Genomic DNA, 25,165 nt, shown 5'->3' on the forward strand with positions numbered 1-25,165 from the left:
CACACAGTACAGACACACACACATGTTTGCCCAATGTACATGCTCTTACACAGGGTGAATATTTCCATGGCGGCAGTGTTTTATTCCAGTGGGTTGCAACGGGGTGGGGTCTTGTCCACACAATCCTTCATCCAATGCTGTGGTGTGACCCACTTGCAGGCAAGTCTGTTGGCATTGTTTGTCTTCTGCTCTCTCGATTCACTCGACTGCTTTCATTCCCATTTCACGATTTCAGTTTTGTCCCGAGAGAGAAAGTGAGCTCTGATGAATTGTACAAGCTTGGGCTCAGTGGAGACGATTGCCACAACCACCGCAAGTAAACAAATGGCCCCAAAAAGAACGTGAAGCGAGCGGGAAAATAGACCTTGGTCACAACACAACGCAGCCTGCGAACAAAACAGGACAACCCACCAGAGGCATGAGACATAGTGTGTCACCTGTACTTCTGAATGCATCATAGAATTGTAGACCTTTACAGTTGGACATCATTTAGACATAGCCTACAGGATATTATTCCGACTAATGCTACTCCCCGGCGTGGCTCTGCCTTGCCTCCGTGATGAGCACAGTCAACACTTGAATCACGATTGGAGATATCATTCATCGATAAAAATGTGCTCTCAACTACGCCCTAATCCTTCTCATGCTCGATAATTTCACGTCACATGTATTAAGCGCTGCTGAGGCCAATAGGGTGAACATGTAGGACTTGTGCAGTTGGCCAGTCCTTGTGTTTGGCAGAGATTGACATAAAAGATTCAAGAATGTACTCATGGCCTTCTCTGATGGAAGGCATCACCCCTGGTGACGAGGACATTTCGGAACTGTGATTGATCAAAGTGGATGAGAAACATTTCAAGTGGAATTGAGAACTGGGAACTAGCAATGGCTGCCACTCCAACAGTCTGTCTGTCCCTTCCCTCTGTTGTTTAATAGTATGTGTCAAATGTATGTTTTAGTGTCCTTTAGCTTATTTTGTGTGTGTGTGTGGGGGGGGGGGGGGGGGGGGGGATGGAGGTAACTTTTTTAAAATCTCGTACCTCGACGGAGATGTGATTTTTTTCCATATCGTATCTCCGTCCGCCCTGAGGCCTAACATCGAGTTGGCGGCTTTTGCTGGAGACCGACTTTGGATCTCCACCGCGCCAGCCTGCGGGTCTTAACATCGCGGAGCTCGCGGTCTCTGGTTAGAAACCGACTTCGGGAACTCGGTTGCGGGAGCTTCGATCGCCCCGGGATTGTTCGACTGCCCCAACCGCGGGAGAATAAAGAGCAAGAAGATTGGGCTTTATTGCCTTCCATCACAGTGAGGAATGTGGGGAATCCGCTGTGGAGGATGTTTATGGTAACTTTTATGTAGTTGTGTGTCTTGTTGCTTTTTTTTTTAGTATGACCGTATGGTAATTCACAAATCACTGTACTTTAATTGTTACACGTGCCAATAAAATACCTTTGAAACCCTTTAGATCAACTGGGTGCTGTGCCAAGGAATTTAACTCAGATAAATGTGAGTGTTGTACTTTGGGAAGTTAACCACAGCAGGACGTGTGCGGTAAATGGTAGGGCACTTGAGAATGTTGTAGAACAGAGACCCAGGGGTATAGGTATATAGTTCCTTGAAATTGGAAACATAGGTGGATAGGGTGGTGAAGAAGGCATTTGGCACTCTGGTATAACTCTTATGACTATGACTGTTACCAAAGCTTTTGTAGATGGATGTAACTGCCAGAGGTAGATTGATGAGGATGAGATCAGGGACCCCTATGTTGGTTCACTTGTGATTTGCCACATAGCCATTCAGCAGCTCCAGGAACTCACTTCCTCTGCTTACATCAACCACTGGACTGCTGTCACTTGTCCACCTGTAATATGTGCTCAGCTTTTCTCTCTCTGCTGACACTGCTTGGTCTGTTGGACCTTTCACAGCTATATATGGCCGATTTGCTTTCTCACTAACCACCATCGTAATCTAACTTCCTTCCTCTTTCTCACTTCTGACAGTGGCTCTTACTTCTGAAACATTAACTTGGTTTTTCTTTCCACGGATATTGCCTAATTTTGCTGTCTGCTTTTAGCTTTTTCTGTTTTCATTTCAAATTTCTAGTTCATAGGTGGAGGATTTGAAAGGGTCCCTGCTAGAGTACATTCTGTGCCTTGGCTTCTTCTGAGGGTTGTGCATCAGCAAAGGGAGGAATAGACTGCAATCAGACTTGGTGCCCAGAGCCGAGGCCACATAGTCTGACCAGTCTTGTGTCTTTCACTTCAAATGTCCCAACTGGTGACTTGTTCGATCATTCAGAAGCTATTCCAGTGTTCACATCATTAGATCATGTGAGAGAATAGAATTAGGCTATTCGGCCTATCAAGTCTACTCCACCATTCAGTCATGGCTGACCTTTCTCTCCCTCCTAACCCCATTCTCCTGCCTTCTCCCCATAACTTCTGACACCTGCATTAATCAATAATCTATCTATCTCTGCCTTAAGTATATCCACTGACTTTGCCTCCATAGCCCTCTGTGGCAAAGAAATCCACAGATTCACCACCCTCTGACTAAAGAAATTCCTCCTCATCTCCTTCCTAAAATAACGTCCTTTAATTCTGAGGCTATGACCACCACTCCTAGACTCTCCCACTAGTGGAAACCACATGGGATGGGTCTGCAGTCATACAAACCAAGTCAGGGTACCTGACTCCTCTTCTGAAGAATAATATAAATCAGATAAGGTTTTATAATAATCTGATCGTTTCTGTGCTCATCATTATGACAACATTGGCCAGAATGCGGAGGTGGATTCTGACTGCTTGTACTGAGCCCACCTCCCTGAACCCGCCCAAGCAATCTAAAACCTTCCTTCCCACATCTGTCATACTGAAGAAGCCCATGTGTCTGCTTCATAACAGCTCATATCGTGACACTGGCCCTGGTATGACATTTGTGGCTGAGCAATTTCACCTGTACTTACCTGAGAGATAACAGTCACTACTCCACTAGTGAGGTAGACCAGGAGTAAAGGTGTGGCCAGCTGGAGGCCTCTGAGGGGCCGGTGTTCAGTGGACCGGAAGTAACGACGGATGTACCAGAGACTGTGAGTAATTCGTAATCCCATGTTCAAACAGTTTGCTAAAATGAAGCCAATGGCTCCGTGCCACCAAGTTAAGCAATACGAAAGGCCAAGGAATGACAGAGACAGAGCCAGCATCACAAAGTTATACCTTGAATTAAACAACCAAATATTAGTCAACTTCAAAGTACTTCATACAAAAACATTTGCATTTATTATAGAAACCTTTATTCCCACGTATGACATGCTTGCCTCCATTGACCAAGGCATTGAGTACAAGAGTTCTGGAGTATCATGTCACAGCTGCACAAAATGCTGGTTAGGCTGCACTTGGAGTGTAATGTGTAATTCTGTTCACTGCACTGCAGAGTAGAAGGGATTAGGCTGGATAGGGCGCAGAACAGATCCACAAGGATCTTGTCTAGATTGGAGGGTTTAAGTTATCAGATGAAATTGGATAGGCTGGGTCTGTTTTTCCCTGTAGTGAAGGAGTGTGAGGCGATATGAAAGAGGTATATAAAAGTGTGTGAGGCATGGATAGGGTAGATTAAACGAAGCAGGTAACTGGGATTAGTAAAGAGAGCCACGATGGTCAGCCTCTATGATGTACTCTAGTTTCCAAAATTCAATATTAATAAAAATGCACGTGCCTGTTGTAATGCAGAAGCTGTTTACCACATTTAAAATAAACAAACTGGGGAGAAAAATCAATGATTCACAAATGGATTCCGGGAATAGAGTGAGTGTTCAATCAAATTGAAACAGTCTGAAATGGAACCAGTTTACCCTCAGTGCTCAGGAGCCACAGCACTGCCCCACATTAGAACGTGTAGGCAAGTAGATTAGTGATGATAAAGTGAAGCGGTTAGCCTCGCCAGCCCAAATGGAAAGCAGTAGCCAGAGCCACATTGGGTGGTCTATTTAACGCAGGCTATATGTGAACCTTTGTTTCAGAAACTTGTGAAGCCAAGTGATGAGCGACTGGATTTGTTAGATTTGGCCAGAATGCCAAGTGGATCAAGTTTCGTTCTGATTTTCATCAGAAGTACACGGGAGTGTTCTTGCTTGCTTTGTCGCAATATGCCTGCAAGTTTATTAATTTTAAGGACCAATTTAATATGAACTTTTATCACTCACCTGCTAACCTCCTGGTTGCTCATTGCAGCAAATGTGAAACATTCAGTCACTCCGTTAACAGCCAACAGCAACACATAGACACAATAACAACGCAAGAGACCAGGTCCTAGAGAAACAGAAAACTGTTACAACCATGGGTTTCCCTCAATTACTGCCCCAAAACATACCCTCTTGCCTGGGGTGCAGAACACCTTCTGATGCTTCATGTCAACACTAGGCAAAACATGACAGCTATAAGTGATCTCGTTCTGAGTCCAGGGCATGAATGGCTCCTGCTTTCACTTCAATGATGGTCGGATAACATTATCCTTGTTAAAGTTAGCAACAGGTTTCATTAACATTAGCAACAGGTTTCCATCTCAAAGCCTTGTTTCACAATAAACAAGGTGCTTTAAAAGTGATGATCATAGAAAAGTACAGTACAAGAACAGACCTTTCGACACACAATGTCTGTGCCAAACATGATGCCAAGAACAACTTCTCTTCGCCTGCACATATCCCTCCATTCCTTGCATACCCATGTGCCTTCATAAAAGCCTCTTAAATGCTACTATCTTACCTGCCTCAACCACCACCTTTGGCCACGCATTCCAGGCACTCACCATCCTCTGTGCCTGAAAAAACTTGCACCGTACATCTCCTTTAAACTTGCCCCCACTCACCATAAAGTTATGCCCTCTAGAATTTGATTTTCCATATTGTGAAAAAGGTACTGACTGTCTACCCTATCTTTGCCTCTTATAATTTTAATTGTATGACTGACCTGGCCAATGAAATTCCTCATATGTTGCAAAACATACTTGGCGAATAAAGTGCGATTCTGATTCTGATTCTTAGGGTGTCAAAGGAAACAGGGCATAGGCAGAAACATTTGTGGGATGGTCCTGCAGTTTTGTGTGTTGGCGGTTGAAGCCAAGGCCACCAATGATGCAGAAATTACATTCATGTAATGGGAGGCTATGCTCAAGACTAAACCTACAAACAGAAACATTAACAGGACCACAGCACCAAGGGAGAACAAGGAATGTAATTTTATTCTATTTCAAAAGAAAATTCATAAAATATGGATTCACTATATAATATACAATATAAATTATCTATCTATATATTACTACAACTCTCATCTTGTTTGTTTCTATGTCTGTCTGTCTGTCTGTGTGTCTGTCTGTCTGTGCGGGCTGTGCTCCCGGAACGACGCCAAAACAGTACACGAAAGCGCTACAATTTTTGGCCCACCTTACTCACCATTGTCCTGGTATGTGGTGTATCAAGTTTTGTTCAGATTGATGGTATATTTTACAAGTTATTCACATTTTAAACTTTACAAAATCCAGTTTGAGAAAAATCACTTGAACCTGCACTGGCAGTTAGCAGGGTATGATGTCACAATGGGATCTCATTTCCATAAACTGCCCGTCCACACCACAATGACATCACAATGGGACCTCATTTACATTTTTTTAAATCAGTTCTCAAAAACACAGCAGCTTCCACCTCACAATGATGTCAATGGGGGTAAGAAGGGGAGAGGGGTTATGGAGGGAGGGAGTGACTGAGGGTAGGGGAAAGGAGAGGGAGGGAGAGGTGAGGGAGGGAGTGGGGGAGGGGAGGAGAGGGGAAAGAAGAGGGAGGGTGAAGAGGAGGGTGAGGGAGTGTTGGGGGATAAGGGGAAATGAGCCGCCCCTGCGCAGTTGCGGGCTATGAGTAAGTGGTGGAATATTGCGTTGGGGGAACGGGCTGCGTTGGGGGAACGGGTGAGTGGTGGAAACGGGTTGTGTTTGGGGAACGGGTGAGTGGTGGAATATTGCGTTTGGGGAACGGGGCCCAATGGGTCCCACTTGGTCTAGCATATAATAACACCGCCTCTATCAGTTCCCTATCCTCGCACCCCCTTCTATTTCCATCTGCTCCTCAGTCTTCAGAGAGTGTTCAGTCTCCACAGTTCATCAGGTGGGATAAGCATCACAAATGTGCATCCTTCATTAGCGGCAGATCAAATACCATCAACAATGTGATCTCCATGACAGAGATCACGTGGAAGTATCATCACTGTATTGTGGGGTTATCTTCATCTGAAGGATTGTAGCAGTTCAATAAGGGGGCTAACACAACACGGGCAATTTGAGTTGGACACAAATGCTGGTCTTGTCAATATTACATCCTGTCTATTAGTAAAACTGATCAACATTGTTATCTTATAATACCAATGAACTGTCATTTTTAAACAAATGAAAGGCCATAGAAACTCTCCTGGTGAAGCTGCACAAATTGTACCTCTCGGGTAAATATGTGCAGCCTAGAGAATGATACCTGGTCCCGAGCTGAGCCATGATCCACCATAGATGTCCAGCGCCAGCTGAGAATAGGAATAGCCAAAGACAGAGATGGTCATTCCGATCAGGAACACCATCTTCAGAAGCATCTTCAGAACGAGTGCTGCCAGACCAACGTCCTCCTGTCAACACAATAACAGCAATTAATTCGTTTTGACAGGAAACCCAACTTCTCTCTGCTTTATTCTCCTAAAGTGTAGAGCCTAAAAATAAGATTGCCTCTCCTGTTTGGGGCCTAACCAGTCATCTACCTATGTAAAGGATCAACACGCTGAAACATTCAGCAAAGTGGGAGCATCTGCGAAGAGAGAAGTTAAAATTTTAGGATGAAGGCATGTAGTACTCCAGTTAAGGCCTCGCAACAGTTTTATAAAATCCTAGCATAATTTCCCTGCTTTTGAATGTAATGCCCCAATTAATGAAGCACATTATTCATATCCTTTCTAACCACGTTATCTACTTACACTGCCACTTAAGGATCTCTGGAATTGTACTCCCAGCCAGCTGCAACATTGTGGTCACAGTTTCCATTATTTCACTTCCCTCAGTAACCAGGATACATCTCAATTGGAGCTGGTGGCATGTTACACTAAACTTTTACAGATGGTCTTAACTATTGACTTTGCAAGTACTAGGATCAGCCCATAAAACTAATAAATTAAAAAAAAGATCCATGCTGACATTTATTAACCTAAACTTTTCCAAACAGCAATTAATTGGACCCAGCCTGTCATCTCTGTAATCCTCCCACCTCTTTATTTTTGTCCCTATGTTCTCAGTCTCCCTTCCTACAATAGTGGCAGCATTCTCTACAGTGAGGTCAGTGTTGGGTCCTGGAACAACACAGTGACTCAAGACAGGATTTGCTACAGCCAAATCTACTTTACAACTACTGAAGCAATACGTTACCTCCCTCTGGTGCCTGGGATCCTTTCCTCGCTCAAGAACGTTGGCAAAGAAAATGTAGAAACTTTCCTCAATGGGAAGGAACAGGAATCGAGCCACCAGTGAGCCCAGGTTATTCACAATGTCATAGATACCTGCACAAAATAAATCCCAGTGTCATCGTCTACATTTGTATACAACCCTCCTGAAGTCAGATTCAACCATTGGAACGATCTGTATGAAGGAGCAACATGAAATGGAGGGGGATCGGAATGGGAAGGGGGTTATGATGGTTTGAGGAGGTTATCACATTTACCAGCCTCCTCCCTCCAATTTACTTTAAACCCAGTCAATTCCTCTTCTCCCCTCTTCCATCAGGCAGAAAATACAAAAGCTAGCAAGTACATAGCACCAGCTTCAGAAAGCTTTTCCTCGCTGTTCTCAGTGGATGGACTTCTGACAAGCTCCATCCTACCTCACTTCAGAACTTGCATTTTTGTTCAGTAACTGTAACAGTATATTCTGCAATTTTTGTACTACCTGTTGTAAATGTTTGGCTTGATTGTACACACGTATAGTATGATGGACTGGATAGCACACAAATAATGCTGTTCACTGTACCTGGTACAATAATAAACCAACACCGCGTCCCAAGTGAAGCAGAGGTGCATTGTCATCAACAATGCCCAGGTATCAGCTCATCTTTAAAACACATATAAAATTGAACTCAACAAACAGAACATCTCAGGAAAACAAAAGACATACCTTGTTCTCCAAAATTGAGTACATTGAGAAATGTCATGACATATCGTTCACCTGAAATAAAACCAGAACATTAGTTAGTATACACGTAGCTTAAATTGGATCATCTTCTGCTCTTCCAATAAATCTATTCCCTCACAATCAACCATCTAAGCTCCTACGATCAACCATCACGGAGGTGCTTTGTGCATTTGGAGATGTCAGGGACAACAGATAACCAAGAAGGGAATCTCTACTAACACAAGGCAATATCTCTATTATTAGAGATGAAGACATATAAAGACCTCCTTTCAGGAGCTGGACAATGTGCTGAGGCTAACACTTATTGCCCATCCCTAACCATCTACCAGGTGAGCTGCCGGCTTGAACCACCGCATTCTGTTGGTGAGGGAGTTACACCCAGCGATGATGGAACAGTGATATATCTCTAAATCAAAATGATGTGTGCTGTTTCCATACAACTGCAGTTCTTGAGCTTCTTGATGGTAAATCAAGAGCAATGCAGAAGAGAATGCTAGAGAAGGGGGTAAAACTCGACCTCCACTTGGGAAATAGGTCAGGCTGATTCTGGTAGGCTATTCTGGAAGTAGTTGAAACGGGTACAATGACATCATTTAAAAGGCATTTAGGCAGGTACATGGATGGGAAGGTTTTAGACAGATATCGGCCAAATAAAGGACAAATCAGACTAACAGTTTAGTTTAGTTTAGAGAAACAGCATGGAAACCCTTCAGCCTATAGAATACGCGCCAACCAATGATCACCCATACACCAGTTCTAACCTACACGCTAGGGACAATTTACAGAAACCAATTAATCTACAAACCTATGTAGGAAGGAACTGCAGATGCTGGTTTACACCGAAGATAGACACAAAATGCTGGAGAAATGCAGCAGGTCAGGCAGTATCTCTGGAGAAAAGGAATAGGTAACGTTTCGGGTTAAGACTTACTCCAGCATTTTGGGTCAAACATACAAACCTGCATGTTTTTGGAATGTGGAAGGAAACTGGAGCACCTGGGGAAAATCCACACAGTCACAGCGAGAACATACAAACTCCCCACAGACAGCACCCATAGTCTCTGATGCTGTAAGGCAGCAACTGTACTGCTGCACCTATGCCACCTCTAACTTAGATGGGGCATCTTGGTCAGCACGGACAAGCTAGGCCAAAGGGAATGTTTCTGTACTTTATGACTCTTTGACTGTAATGCTATAATACTGTAACACTATGTTCTGCACTCTGGTATTTTTCTATTAGCATTACCTGTTGTACTTGCGTAAGACTGATTGTACTCATAATCTGGCAATATACCCCCTTCCCCCGCACCCCACCTGTATCCACCACACACTTGGCAGGCTTTGCCCTGCCCTCAACTCTGTTCCTACTCTCCCCCCTCCTCCAATCACTATGAAGAAGGGTCCTGTCCCGAAATGTCACCTATCCATGTTCACCAGAGATGCTGCCTGACCCGCTGAGTTACTTCAGCACTTTGTGGTTTTCTTTGTACTCATGTGTGGTACAATTTGACTGGATAGCATGCAAATCGAAGTATTTTTTACTGTAACCTGATACACATGACAATAAACCAATACTATACCACGTACTGGCAATGTTGCTGCAAGCAAGATTTTCATTGTCCCTGCACTTCACCTTATTTATGTGCAAATGACAATAAACTCAACTTGATTTGATTTAATTTGACATTATTTAGTCTGAGTAGATTTGTTCTCCATATTTTGTGACATACCTGGGCAATTTGCCACAATGTCGGGTAGATGGCACTGTTGTAACAACAATGGAACAGCTAGGCTGGATGTTGGATTGCACTTCTTCAGTACTTGACCTAAGATATCATCTATTTTTGTAGCTCAGTCATATCTATTTTAATGTCATGTGGAGTGAATCGAAATGGCTGGAGACTCTTGAGCAGAAAACAGACTGCTAGAGAATCTCATTGGCCAGGCAGCACCTGTGGAGGGAAATGGACAGATGATGTTTCAGGTTGGGTCTCTTTTCTGTGATGGTGGGGATCACAGAGTAAGCTGAGATTGATCATTTGGCTGTGAACATCTCAGTCTAATCTCTAACATGCACAATTCTGTGGAAGGGGGATATTTTGGGAGCTGCCTCCTCCTCCCATTGGGTGTTTAATAAGATGTGGCAGTCTAGATGAATGGTCTCAACCCGAAACATCATCTGTCCATTTCCCTCCACAAACACAGCCTGACCCACTGACTTCTTCCAAATGACATCTGTTCTGAGTCTATCTCATTCAGCATTTTGTAGTGCACTGCACACAATGGTGAGTGTCGTCGCTGTGAAGATCCACAGACTCATTATAGAGAAGACCACTGTGTCCAACTTTCCTTAATTCCACTTTCCTCTTCTCTCCTCATTACCCTTGATTGCCTTACTAACTAAACAGTGAACTATCTTAGCTTCAAATATTCAAGCATTCAGCCTCCACACCTTTCTGTGGCAAGGAATTCAAAAGGCTCAGAGCTCTCTGGCATTGGAAACTCCTTATCTTCTCAGTCTTAAATAGGAGAAAGTATGCTCTCTGATCCCTAACTTCTACACGAGCAAAAAAAATATTCCCATCATCCACCAATCGAGCCCTCTAACAATTTTAAACAACTTCTTCCCTGATAACTATTGAATGATTTCACATAAGCTAAGGATGTGGCCCCGATCCCCAATCTACTTTGTTGCTGCCCTTGCACTTCCCATTATCTGCACCTCCCCCTTTACTGTGTAGTTTATTTAGTTTAGAGATACAGTGCTGCAAATTATGTTCAACCTTTCTGCCTTTTTCTTGTTCCCTGTAACTACATCCCCCAACCTGAGTTTCCAAGAAGAATTGAAAGCCATTTCCGTCCTGCCCCAACCTATATGTACCTTCTGTTAGGATCTGCTTGAGCATAGATTGTTTGTAAAAAGTCCATGTCAGTTTGGCCAGTTGTAGATCAATGACATGCTGAAAATAAAAGGAAAGTTGTCAATGGCTGCAATAGTTTTATATAGAAATTTCAAAATAGCACACAAACAAACCATATTATTTCTAACTTAGCAGGTGACATTCCATGACAGATGAAGGCCAGCGTGCCAAAAGCCATTTTCACCACCCATCTACCTGCGATACCACTTTCAGGGAATTGTACTGTTTGATCCTTCTGCTCTACAATATTCCCTAGGGCTCTACCATTCACTGTGAAGGTCCTGCCCTGGTTTGACTTCCAAAATGCAATGCCTCATACTTATATCTCATTTGTCATTCCTTTGGTCCACTTGCCCAGCTGATCAAGATCTTGCTATAATTCTTGGCAACCATATTCACTGTCTACATTACCAACTACTTTAGTGATCTGCAAAGTTACTAATCATGCCTTGTACATTCTCATCCAAATTGTTGACATGAATGACAAAAAGTAATGGCCCATCATCAATCCCTGAGGGACACCACTAGTCACAGGCCTCCAGTCTGAAAAAAACTTCTACCACTATCTTCTACTTCCTACCTTTATGCCAATTCTATATCCAGTGAGCTAGTGCTCCCAGGATCCTATATGATGTCACCATCCAAAGTAGCTTAATGTCAAACCATATCAAAGATCTTGTTGAAGTCCATATATATTATGTCTCTGACACTGCCCCTATAAACCTTCTTGGAATGTAAAAAAGCTCTATCAAATTTGTAAGATTCCATGCACTAAACCATGCCAACTATCCCTAATATCCCGTATTTCCAAATACATGTATATCTTATCCTCAGAATCCTCTCCAGAGCTTTCCTACCACATGCTAGGTTTACTTATCTATAGTTTCCAGTTTTTTTCTTCTTTTTAAAGAGGGGCACGACATTAGCCACCCTCCAGTCTTCTGGCATCTCACCCACATCTAGCAACGATTCATTTATTTGAGCCTGGGCTCCTGCAATTTTGTCTCTAGCTTCCAAAAGTGTCCTTGGATACCTGATCAGGCCTATAAATGAATCTCCCTTTATATGTTTTAGGATATCCAGCACCTCCTCAATTGTTTCATGGGCTGTCCTCAAAACATTGTCGTTACCTTTCCTAAGATCCCCAGTCTTCACATTTTTCTTCACAGTAAAAACAGAGGAGAAATATTCATTAAGGATTTTGCCTATCTCCTTTGACTCCACACATAGATTACCACTTTGGTTGTTGAGGGGACCTATTCTCTCTCTAGTTTCCCTTTTACCTTTAATATAAAATGCCTTTGGATTCCCTTTAATCTTGTTGACAGAGCTATCCCGTGCTTTCTTTTTGCCCTCCTGATATCCTTCTCAAGCTGTTAAAATAGATGACCAACAACAGTGGACCCAACACTTATCCCTGCAGCACACCATTTGTCACAGCCCTCCACTACCCGACTCTAATTCCTATCACTAACAAATTTTTCTTAAGAACTGACATGCTGGGCCAGCCATTGCCAAGAACGGGGATGTTAGGAATGTTTCCTCCTATTAGTTGTTTAATTGTTCACTTCCTTTCACAACAAGATGTGGTGGAACTCCCAGAGCTTTGGATCCATGGATCCATATCCAGATCCATGGATTGTGTGATCACTCAGCTTGGTCTATTTCATATTGTTTGTTGTTGTTCAGCACACAAGAGGTCCATACTGCAGCTTCACTTGGATGCTTCCTCATTATTTTTACACCTGATGCTTTTCCTTCCGCACTCCTCACTAAGTGAGGAAACAATACACTGCGATAGCTTCCCTAGCTGAGTTTGGTCTTAAAATCAGGATCAGCCATTCAGGATGGAGTTGAGAATAAATGTTTGGAATTGTCAACTAAGAGATGTGTGGGGGCTCAGTTGCAGAGTACATTCAAAGCAGAATGGTAAGCTTCATTTTAATTATTGAGGAAATAAAGGGATATAGAGATAGTGCAAGATAGTAGTACTGTGGTGAAAGACAAGTCATAACCTTATTGAATGTCTATTCCCACTTCCTCCTCTTTTGTTTTGTGTGGTGCCCATGTGATGTGAATGTGGAATACATCCAGTCTTGACTCATGAAGAATAGAAGTGTGCTGGACAAATTAAATGACCTACATTCAAATCAGAACTCAACCATTTCCAAATGTTAAGTGGCATGATGATACAAGGATGGTGCTTATCAATGGTGCTTACTCTAAACCTTCCACATAACAAGTGGAAATGCCCAAGACTAGGAAGGTTAGGAGAGGGGCTTCAATGCACAATACCCAAAACAGACAATAACGTGGCACAGTGGTAACATGGTAACAGGAATAGGTAATGGCTTAACAAGAGTGGGAGTAAGGTAGGAGGGTGTCATTAGAAGCAGTAAGTAGAATCAGTAGAAGCACAAGACAGTAGTGCAAGAATGCACTCAAACTCTGACACAGAAGTGTCAGTGGTGAGGAGGACCACACACTTACCTGGCGAGGCAGAGGTTTGGGCAGTAAGTCAGTCAATGAAGTGAGGGGGAAAGATTTCCTCTGTGCTTCCCTTGAGCCGATAAATTTCATAAAATACAGCAGATAGCACGCAAGGAGAGTGAAGGAGTGCAGGATCTGGTAGAGAGAACGAGTTAGCTTGTGGCTGTTGTATGCAACACCAAAAGAACAAACAGTTCCAACAATTACATCCCCTACCCTCAGTTAAAGGTCTCCTTTCTTCCAATAGATTCAACAAACCATACCCTCCTCTCCTCGACATCATATTCCTGCTGCAAGATTTGACAATGCAACCTCAGTAAGATCTTAAGAAAAGAAGTTATGGCCAAAGCCAAAACAAGCAGCAGATATCAGACTGAGAAACTCAGTCACAGGAAGTCCCACTGAAATCAGTCTCCTTAAACCAGGAAACCTTGGAACAATAATAAATGCCCACATGCAAAGAATAATCAAATAAAATGAACACAAATCAAAATAAATCACCCTGGCTTCATAAAAACCTGCAGGATTCAAAATGTCCTGAGCTATGTGAGACACGTTGAAACAACTTTAAGGCAACATTTAATGGGAAAATATAGACAGCTACCCACATTAACTGCTGACATTTCCCCAAAGTTGTTGTTTTCTGGAATGCACTGCGACATCGGATTCTACCTGGAAGGGAATGAAAACTTGTTCCACTTCCTTGTCATTTATGGGGGGCACCTGCTTGAACATTCAGGGATGAGGTGAGAGCTTTTGGCACGCTGGCATTCATCAGTCAAGGAAGTTGGGACATTATGTTCCAGTTGTACAAGACATTGGTGAGGCGTATTGTGTTCAGTTTTGGACACCCTGCCATAAGAAAGATGCCATTAAGCTGGATAGAGTGCAAGAAGATTTACAAGGATATTATCTGAGCTATAGGGAGAATTTGGGCAGGTTAACATTTTAGGAATGCATGATCTTATAGTGATGTGTAAAAACTTGAGGGCAATAGTTTGGGTGAATGCACAGTATCTTTCCCAGGTTGGGGAATCAGGATATAGAGGGCATAGGTTTAAAGTGAGGAGAAGAGATTTAATAGGAACCCAAGGGGCAATTATTTCCACACAGAGAGTGGTGGGTGTGTGGAATATATCAGTGAATCCTAGCCTTGCAATTCTAGCCTATCAAAATGTACAAGAATGTTGTCAATCACCTGAGCCAGAGAAAATACGTAGAGACCCCAGTGTGGTACCAGAGTGATGCACACCACCGTCAATACACATTTCACAGCAATGGCCAGACTTTCAGCAATCACCTGAAAACAAAGCATAGTTGACACAGCACAGGGAACAGCAAACATGCCGAAATGACACTCTATCGGGCCAAGTACTGAGAGGGGGACTAGTGGGACAGAAGGAAGAATAACAGTAAAATTAATGTGAATTGTTGTTTAATGCTCAGCATAGACACAGTGAACCAAAGACCTATACAACATGGACACAAACATTTCAACCCAACTTGTCCATGCTGGCCAATGTGTATATCTGAGCATGTCCCATTTGTCTGTTTGACTTGTATCCCTCTAAATCTTTTCTATCTAAGAACCTGTCCAAATGTCTTTTAAAAGTTGTAATTGTAGCTGCGTCCACAGCTTCCTCTGGCAGCTCATTCCATATACCCCAATACTCTCTGCATGAAAAATATGTCTCTCAGGTTCCTATTAAAACTTTCCCCTCCTTCCTCCATGCGCTCCTGTTTTAGACTCTCTTACCCAGGGAAACAAAAACTAAACACTTTATTTATCTATATCCCTCATGATTTCATATACCTCTGCACGGTCACCTCCTATGCTCCAGGAACAAAAGTCCCGTCTGTCCAGCCTCTCTTTATAACTCAAGCCCTCCGGTCCTGGTAACATCTTTGTGAATCCATTCTGCACCCTCTCCAGCTGAATGACTTGCTTCCAGTAGCTATGGAAGACTGTGCTCAATACTGTCTCACCAATGACTTGTACAGTTGCAGTGTGATGTTCCCACTCTTGTTCTGACCACTAAAGGCAATCATTGCCAAACACCTTTTTTCACCACCTTGTTGGCCCAAGTTTCCACTTCCAGTGAACTGTGTAATTGTGCCCCAAGCCTCCCTGTTCTACAACACACTCCAAGGCCTAATATTTACAGTGCAAGGCCTGCCCTGGTTTGAATTTACCATAATGCAACACTTTACACTTTCTTTTAAGTTAAATTCCATCTGCCTTTCCTTGGCCCACTTCATCTAGATTCTGCTGCAATCTTAAATGACCTTCTTCACTACCCACTATACTGCCAATTTAGTGTCATCCACAAATTTCCTTTATCATATTTAGGACACTGTAAATACAATCTAAATACAATCCTCCACTATGACCCTTTGACTCCTTCCAAGCTCATTTTATATCCATATGGCTGGCTCACCCTGTATTCCATGTGATCTCACATACCAGACTAGCCTACCATGCAGGACCTCGTCACCGGCTTGGCACAAGTCCATTTACACAATGTTTACTGCCCTACCCTCGTTAATTCTCTTTGTCGCCTCTTCAAAAATCTTAGTGAAATATGTGGGACGGGATTTCCCCAAGCACAAACGATGCTGACTATCCCAGATCAGTCCTTGCCTTTCCAAATGCTCGTAGATCCTGTCCCTCAAAACCTTGTATCCAGTACCTGGTACCGGATCAAATCCAATACCTTTCCCGCCACTGATGTTCAGCTGACTGGTCTGTAGTTCCTTAGTTTGCTCTTCTTAAATAAAGGTACATTAGCTGCCCTCCAGTCTTCTGGCACCTCGCCCATGGTTAACGATGATGCCAGCCCCCCCTACAATTTCTTCGCAGGCTGTGATCAAGACACTGCAATACATTTAATCAGTCCCACATATTCATCCACCTAATATGCTGCCAGCACCTCCTCTGTAATGTGTATATATTGTAATACATTACTCCTCATTTCATTCAATTCCCTAGCTTCCATTACCTTCACCGCAGTAAATAAAGGCAAGAAATATTAATACCTCGCCCGAATCCTGTTGCTCCATCACATTGATCCATTAAGGGGACCCATTCTCTCCCTAGTTCTCCTTTTCCTCTTTGTATACTCTTTATATTCTCTTTGTTCAAAATTTGCCTTGCCCCAATTTAGGATTTTAACTTGTGAACCAATCCTATTTTCTACTGTAACTATTTTAAAAAGTAGCCATAAAGGTAAGATATTGTTAGTTTTGGAACAAAAAGGGAGTCAGGCTATAGCAGAGCGGCGTTTGTGCGAGCAGACTGTGTTGGAATTCCAGGTGCAGTGTCGGAGTAGTAAGTGCTGAGACTTTGGCTGTGATGCTTCACTGAGGAGGTTGAGCAGAGGAGTAGGTAGTAACAAGTACAGTCTTTCTACAGTCCTCGGAGTGCTTAAAGCTGAGTCGCTGCTCACTAAGATATGTCTAAGTGGGCACTTAAATCACTGGCATAGTGTGCTATGGATCAAGTGCTGGGACATGGGATTCATCCAGAAGGGTGCCCACTGGTCAACATGAATGAGTTGGGACAAATGGTCTATTTCCATGGCAAGCCATTCTGTGACTTGGTCAGCAGGCAATTAGGAACAATATTATCTGTAGATTCCTCTCTCGGTCACACATGATCCTGACACGACAAAATATTGCCATTAGGTCTAAATCCAGGAACTCCTCACTTACCAGCACATTGAAGCATCTTGCCCAGGCTGATTGTGGAGATTCAACCCACATTTCACCATTGCCTTCTCAACGACAATTATAGATGGACAATAAATGCCACCAACATCCCCAAAAAAACTCATTCCCCAAGATGTCCCTTCCCCAGCCAACAGCCAAGACCAGACAACCTCAATCATGCAACTGTGCATAGTTCCTGATCAGAATCCATGACTCCTGGGTTAGAGGTTAAAATCACCCCAAGTTCATGCTTTCAAACACTGCCCATTGACGCTAGCTATATGACCAGACTTGCTTGTACTGTCCCAGTAGGACAGACTGCCAGGGATCACAGTCTGGTATCATTCAAGAGCAGCAGGCTCATGAGAAGAGCAGACTAAGTGACTGCACCCCGGCACATAGCAGCACTTCAGATGGAACAAAAGGGTTAGAACAGAAAAATAAAGTGTTATTTCCACATAACTCACCTTTACACTCACCAACATATGCACTTGAGCCAGCACCCACATAGGCTCAGCGAGGAGTTCCACCACAGCAGAGAACCCAAATGCCACCACTCCAACCTCATAGTGAGGTATAACTGCTGGGTCTGGGATTGCCACCAAATTGAGCCACACCCAGGCCATGAGCAAAGCCCAGAATACCCCCAGAGGAACCCTGAAATAAGAGTACCCATACAACCATCAATGCAAAACACACACATATGCAGACATAGACACATGCATATACAGATACACAAGGAAATAAAACAATACAATAAATCAATATTTTGAGTTCATACTGAGCAGAGTCTACATTAGCACAGACCTCCTCATTTCTAACATCATGCTACTCAAAATCCTTACTTTCACTATTCCAAGGATCAATCTGCCTTATCCTCACTACCCTCCCCTTTAATTCATTGCCTCCTCAAGCTTCCCATTCATGTTTCGGCTGGTAAGAGAAAACAGAAAGTAGGCTTAACTGGAAATCAAAAAACTGCAGAGGCAAAAGAATCTATAATAAAAGCAGAAAATACTCAACAGATCAGGCTGCATCTGTGGGAAGAGAAACAGTGTCCAACGTTTCAAGTCAAAGACTCTTCGCCAAAACTGGAAGGGAACAAGTTTCTTTGGTGCAAATATTGAATTTTCTAATTTCAGGTAACCCATATCCTCGGTGCTCTCCCACACAGTCACCTATCCTCCTACTCCCTCTATTCATCACATCACTCCACTCATCTCCCCTCCCATTATTGCCCATTAATCCCTCCCAACCAGGCTCCACCTATCAACTACCCCCCTATATCTCATTTACTGCTTTACATTACAACAAATAAGCTCTGAACTACAACAGATTATTATTATAATTGCACTATATTTGTTTATTTATTGAGTATGTGTACATATGTATATATACACACTGAACTTTTTTTCTCTCGTTATGTGCCATATTTACATATTCTGTTGTGCTGCAGCAAGCAAGAATTTAATTGTCCTATCTGGGACATATGACAATAAATCACTCTTGTCTCTTGATCCTGACAATCCTATTCCCTCTCAGTCCTGATGCAGGGTTTCAATCCAAAACACCTATTTACACCTTCTTACCTCCACAGATGCTGTTTCACCCACCAAGTTCTCAGCGTTCTGCTTTTGATTAAACATAATCTTATTGTAATGGCAGGACAGGCTCGAGAGGTCAAAGGACCAACTCCTGCACCTGATTTACATGTACAGTGCCCTCCATAACCTCCATAAGACCCATCATTTATTTATTTGCCTCTGTACTCCAGAATTTGAGATTTGTAATAGAAAAAATTGCATGTGGTTAAAGTGCACATTGTCAGATTTTATTCAAGGCCATATTTATACATTTTGGTTTCACCATGTAGAAATTACAGCTGTGTTTATACATAGTCCCCCCCCATTTCAGGGCACCATAATGTTTGGGACACATGGCTTCACAGATGTTTGTAATTGTTCAGGTGTGTTTAATTGCCTCCTAATGCGGATATAAGAGATCTCTCAGCACCTCGTCTTTCCTCCAGTCTTTCCATCACCTTTGGAAACTTTTATTGCTGTTTATCAACATGAGGACCAAAGTTGTGCCAATGAAAGTCGAAGAAGCCATTATGAGACTGAGAAACAAGAATAAAACTGTTAAGAGACATCAGCCAAACCTCAGGCTTTACCAAAATCAACTGTTTGGAACATCATTAAAAAGAGAGCTCTGGTGAGCTTATTAATCGCAAAGGGACTGGCAGGCCAAGGAAGATCTCCACAGCTGATGACAGAAGAATTCTCTCTATAATAAAGAAAAATCCCCAAACACCTGTCCGACAGATCAGAAACATTCTTCAGGAGTCAGGTGTGGATTTGTCAATGACCATTGTCCACAGAAGACTTCATGAACAGAAATACAGAGGCTACACTGCAAGATGCAAACCACTGGTTAGCTGCAAAAATAGACAGCCAGGTTAGTTTGCCAAGAAGTACTTAAAAGTGCAACCACAGTTCTGGAAAAAGGTCTTGTGGACAGATGAGACTAAGATTAATTGATATCAGAGTGATGGCAAGAGCAAAGTATGGAGGAGAGAAGGAACTGCCCAAGATCCAAAGCATACCACCTCATCTGTGAAATCCGGTGGTGAGGGTGTTATGGCCTGGGCACGTGTGACTGCTGAAGGTACTGGCTCACTTATCTTCATTGATGATACAACTGCTAATAATAGTAGCATAATGAATTATGAAGTGTATAGACACATCCTATCTGCTCAAGTTCAAACAAATGCCTCAAAACTCATTGGCCGGCGGTTCATGAAATGGGGGGAACTATGTATAAACACTGCTGTAATTTCTACATGGTGAAACCAAAATGTATAAAAATGGTCTTTAATAAAATCTGATAATGTGCACTTTAACCACACGTGATTTTTTTTCCTGTTACAAATCTCAAATTGTGGAGTACAGAGGCAAATAAATAAATGATGGGTCTTTGTCCCAAACATTATGGAGGGCACTGTGTGTGCTTTTATCTATAATCGTAGTATGCAGTGCTAACGTGTGTCACACACTGTCCCTTCGATCCACATTAAGACATACATGGCTGCAACTTGCTATTGTCTGGATGATCTTGCTCAAAAGGCACGTTTTGCATGTGGTTCCTCTGCAAAACCTAGCACATAACCATGGATGCCTTGGGATTATATTACTCTTGGTAAGCACAAGCCAATCATTGTGGTAGTTTGATCAGGCTAAATACTGGCATCATTAAAAATAACCAGACACTCACGTTAACCAGAGCAGGTTTATAATCTGGGTCCACTTCCGCTCCACACCAACATTTAGGCAAGCCTTCCGAAAGGCTTCTCTGGCAAGGAAAACAACTGTAGAATATAGCAGCGTGAGTCTGGTGAGAAAAGCCGGTGGCAAGTTACCAAAATACAAGTCATAGAGCAAAAGTACACACTTTGCAAACCTGAAGGTAGTTTGGGAGGATAGTACTTGAAATTGCAAAAATCAAAGAACAATACATCACATGAGGAAATTACTTGGCCCATTCTGATTATGTTGGTCCTTCGAAAACATTCTTCACTCTTCTGTTCCCTCCCAGTGGCTTTATAACATTTTTTCTTCAGTGCTTATCGAATTCCTTTGAATCAGTACCTCTTTTAGAACATAGAACATACTGTGCAGAAACAGGCTCTCACCCACACTGTGCAAAATATGTTTCGAAATTAAACAAATTATTTCTTCCTGCACATGATCCATGTTATCCATTGCCTGCATATCCATGCGTCTATCTAAATGCATCCTAAACCTCCTATCATATCAGTTTCCAGCACCATCCCTAGCAGCACATTCTATCACTGGTTAAAAACCCTGCTCTGCACATATCATTAATACTTTCTTACTCTCACTTAAAGCTCTGCCTTTCAGAATATGACATTTTCACTTAAAGTGGAGAAATCATTTTCAACTTGTCCAGCTGCAAGGGTTTCTCCATTGCCACACCGTGGTTCAAATGTTTTGTGCAGAGGCACCCTAATATCTCCAACGTATCTGCACAGTCTTTGAAATTGTATCATTGTCCCCTAGTCTTCCCCATTCCTCACCCTTTTTTACAAATCCCCCAAGGAAGCCAAGGTCTTACCTCACATTGACAACACCAATAGTCTCCTTGGATACGTAGCGCAATGTATAGCCATTCAAGATGAAGGTCAGCACCCGAAACATTACCTGATATCCAGAAAATAACACTTTCAGAATTACAATCACAGCTTGATGATTTCAGCTTCAATTATTTCTGTTAATTAGAAAGAAATCCACCATTTCCTCATTTCTCAGATATGATCTCACATCCCCATCCCTCTTGACAGAAAGGAGATGGAGACTTCACCTTTCACCCCATTAGCTCTACATCCACCATATCATCATGCACCATTCCCACTAGTTGCAACAGGATCCCGTCACTGGTCACATCTATCCCTCTCCCTCCTTTCTACTGTCTGCAGGGACCACTCTCTGTGTGACTCCATAGTCCGCTCACCCTCCATCCAGCCCTCTCTGACCCACCCCTGGCAATATTACCTGCAACCGTTGGAGATTTAACATTGGCGCACATGGCAGTGCAGGGAATGGAGGGATATGGATCACGTGCAGACAGAGGAAATTGATTTAACTTGGCAATACAAAAAAAAGACACAAAGTGCTGGTGTGACCCACCAGAGAACATGGATAGGTGGTGTTTTGAGTCGGGAGCACTTCTTCAGACAGTCTTCGCGTCATGTTGGCACAGAAATGATGGGCCAAAGGGTCTGTTCCTGTGCTGTACTGCTCCATGTTCCCAACAATTGCCCCTTCATCCGCTCCCTCACCACCACCTGGACTTAAACAACCCTTCCATGTGAGGCAGAGATTCACATACACCTGCTCCAACCTCCTCTGCTGCATTCAGTGCTTGTGATGTGGCCTCTACTATATCTATGAGATGAAACATACACTTGGCAACTTTTTTTTACCCAGAACATGCACTCTGTCTGCAACGACCAGCTTGAGCTGGGGGTGGAACGTCATTTCAACTCCCTTTCCCATTCACACACTGGTCTGTCTGCCCTCCAGGTTTCTACATTGCCACACTGAGGCCAACACAAACTTGAAGAACTGCACCTCATATTCCACTTGGACAGTCCACAACCCAACAATACAAATTCTTTCTAATTCTAATTTCAGGATTTCTAATTTCAGGTAACCCCTAAACCACTGCTACTTGAGCTATAAGGAGAGGCTGGATAGGCTAGAACTTTACCCTCCAAGATCATTGGAGGCTGAAGGGTGACATTTATAAGATGTGCAAAAATCATGAGGGGCGACCTGATAGAGGTATAAAACTCATGAGGGGCATAGCCACTACCTTTTTCCCCACGGTAGGGGAATCTGAAAGCAGAGTACATAGGTTTAAGATGAAAGGGAAAATATTTAAAAGAGACTGAGAGACAGAGTGGTGCTTATATGGAACGAGCTACCAGAAGAAGTGGTAGAAACAGGTACGATTACAACTTTCAAAAGACACTTTGAACAGTACATGGACAGGAATGGTTTGGAGAGATATGGGCCACACAGAAGTAAATATGATTAGTGTGAATGAGTTGGTATTATTATGTTCATTATCGACACGTGTTCTGAGATACAGTGAAAAACTTTGCTTGCATACTGTCCAATCAAATTATACCATACAATCAACCCAACACAACAGAGATGACCAGTGACACAGTGCAAATGGTCCTTGATTATGTTGTCTGCTTCCCGGAGGCATCGTTTCAGTAAGAGTCGTTGGAGACATGCCAAATTTCCTGTCTTCTGAGGAAGTAAAGCCCTAGGTCTGCTTCCTTGGTCATAAGCTTAGATGCGGTTGGACTAGGACAAATTGTTGGTGATATTTATGGCCAAGAATTTGAAACTCTCGACCATCTCCAATTCAGCACTTGTGATGCTAACTGGGGCATGTACATTAACCTGTTTCCTGAAGTCAATGACTAACTCCTTGGTCTTGCTGACGTTGAGGGAGAGGTTGTTGTGATGACACCATGTTACTAATCACTCTACCTCCTTCCTGTGCTCTGTCTCGTCATTGTTCAGGACTGGCCCACTACAGTAGTGTCATCTGCAAACCTGTAAGTGGAGTTCGAGCAGAATTTGGCCACACAGTCCTGAATGTATAGGGTGTGCAGTAAAGGGCTAAGAATGCATCCTTGTGGGATGTTGAGAAATATCATGTAGCATGTATTGTTGCCTATTCTTAATAATTATGATCTATGGGTCATGAAGACAATGATTCAGTTGCAGAGCAGTGTGTTGAGTCTTTAATCCAGGAGTTTGGTTGGGATTATGGTGTTGAAGAGCTATGGTCAATAATTGGGAATATTATGTAGGTGGCCTTGTTATCCAGATGTTCCAGGGATGCGTGCAGGGCCAGGGAGATTCAATTCAATTCAACTTTAATGTCATTGCACAAATACTGAGTATCGGTACCGTGGTTCTGTTGCAACATCTGGAAATTACAGTTAATTAAGGTTGAGGAGGCTGGAATTAATATGTGCCTTGTTCAGACTTTAAAAGCACTTCAAGACAGTGGATGTCAGAGCCACCAGGCAGAAGCCATTGAGCACACTATCTTGCTTTACTTCAGCACTGGAACCACAGTGATCTTCTTAAAGCAGATAGGAACCTTAAAGTGGCATAGGGACGGGTTAAATACTCCTGCCAGCTGGTGTGCCCATATTCGGAGGACATGGACAAGATCTCCATCTGGGCTAGTTGCTTTGTGTGTGTGTTCACTCTCGGCATTGACCGAGTACAGGGGTAGGGGAGGGTGTGTCATGCCAACGGGGTGGGTCGAAGGGCCTATTACCATGATGTATCACTCTAACGTCTCTATGATAACCTTTTCTGTTTCCACCCATCACCAACCCATCTCTGTCTCACCTCTCCCCCTCATTTCTGTTGGACGTGGCCAGGGCCTTAGTTGATAAGGTACAACTGTACGCAACAATCTAGATATGGTCTCCATGTGGACTTGAGGGTGAAGTGTTTGGGGGTGGAAGGGGACAGGATTTGGGAAGACGGGCGTGTTTTGGAGAATGGGGCGGGTTATGGGACGTGTATGTGGTGGGGAATGTCCTCGGGGGGCGTTTGCTGAGACATCCCTGTGGGATCTTGCTGTGCTCGGGCCCAGTTGCCTTGGTGACGGCGGCCTCTGCTTACCTGCAGCCCCGCGCTGTAGGAGGCGAGTGTGGCCGCGTTCGTCAGCGCCTCCCGGGCCCTCATCGCGGCGCCTCCTGGGCCCGGCTCGGTGGGCCTGGGCCTCGGGCCTCGGGCCTGCTACTCTCCGGTCACTTCTCCCATTTCCAAAGGTGCCGCCGCCGCTGCTTCGCGGGTGAATGTCGGCGAAGTTCCAGGGATTGGCAGGAGGTGGCGCCTCGGCTCAACCAGGAAGTGGAACTGCTCAATGAGAGAAAGATGCCTCCTTGTGTGAGCTGTGAGTGCAGTGAATGTGCACTAGTGGCGAGTGTGAACAGTGAATGTGCACTAGTGGCGAGTGTGAACCGTGAATGTGCACTAGCAGCGAGTGTGAACAGTGAATGGTCATTAGCAGCGAGTGTGAACAGTGAATGGTCATTAGCAGCGAGTGTGAACAGTGAATGTGCACTAGCAGCGAGTGTGAACAGTGAATATGCACTAGCAGCGAGTGTGAGCAGTGAATGTGCACTAGCAGCGAGTGTGAACAGTGAATGTGCACTAGTGGCGAGTGTGAACAGCGATGGGCCTGTCCCACTTAGGCGACTTTTTAAGCGAGTGCAGGA

At 43.4% G+C, this 25,165-nt stretch overlaps 1 protein-coding gene across 4 annotated transcripts; it reads right to left on the reverse strand.

The window, feature by feature from the left end:
• Nucleotides 1–55: 55 nt before the first annotated feature.
• Nucleotides 56–24,838, reverse strand: rft1 (RFT1 homolog). 4 transcript variants are annotated; one of them, XM_033036900.1, is made up of 13 exons: nt 24,567–24,838; nt 21,457–21,542; nt 20,596–20,712; nt 17,790–17,979; nt 14,813–14,914; nt 13,615–13,749; nt 11,085–11,163; nt 8,186–8,236; nt 7,445–7,575; nt 6,513–6,657; nt 4,203–4,308; nt 2,967–3,216; nt 56–386 (listed from the first exon to the last, which is right to left on the reverse strand). In XM_033036900.1, exons 1-13 carry the CDS (start codon nt 24,627–24,629, stop codon nt 213–215), a joined length of 1,629 nt encoding a protein of 542 aa, XP_032892791.1. In that variant the 5' UTR covers nt 24,630–24,838; the 3' UTR covers nt 56–212. The 4 variants fall into 4 exon arrangements, with proteins under 4 accessions (XP_032892791.1, XP_032892792.1, XP_032892793.1 ...); XM_033036901.1 differs by lacking the exon at nt 20,596–20,712; XM_033036902.1 differs by lacking the exon at nt 21,457–21,542 and having other exon boundaries at nt 24,567–24,835.
• Nucleotides 24,839–25,165: the final 327 nt, after the last annotated feature.

This window comes from Amblyraja radiata, chromosome 18, assembly GCF_010909765.2.
Source record: "Amblyraja radiata isolate CabotCenter1 chromosome 18, sAmbRad1.1.pri, whole genome shotgun sequence".
Lineage (NCBI taxonomy): Eukaryota > Metazoa > Chordata > Chondrichthyes > Rajiformes > Rajidae > Amblyraja > Amblyraja radiata.

Coding starts and splice junctions, on each gene's coding strand:
- rft1 (XM_033036900.1), bottom strand. CDS start 24,629: ATGAGGGCCCGGGAGGCGCTGACGAACGCGGCCACACTCGCCTCCTAC. Junction 11,164..13,614: donor CCAAACCTCTGCCTCGCCAG/GTAAGTGTGTGG, acceptor TTTTATTTTCAG/CATGTCATTGATCTACAACT. Junction 4,309..6,512: donor ATGGCTCAGCTCGGGACCAG/GTATCATTCTCT, acceptor CTGTTTCTCTAG/GACCTGGTCTCTTGCGTTGT.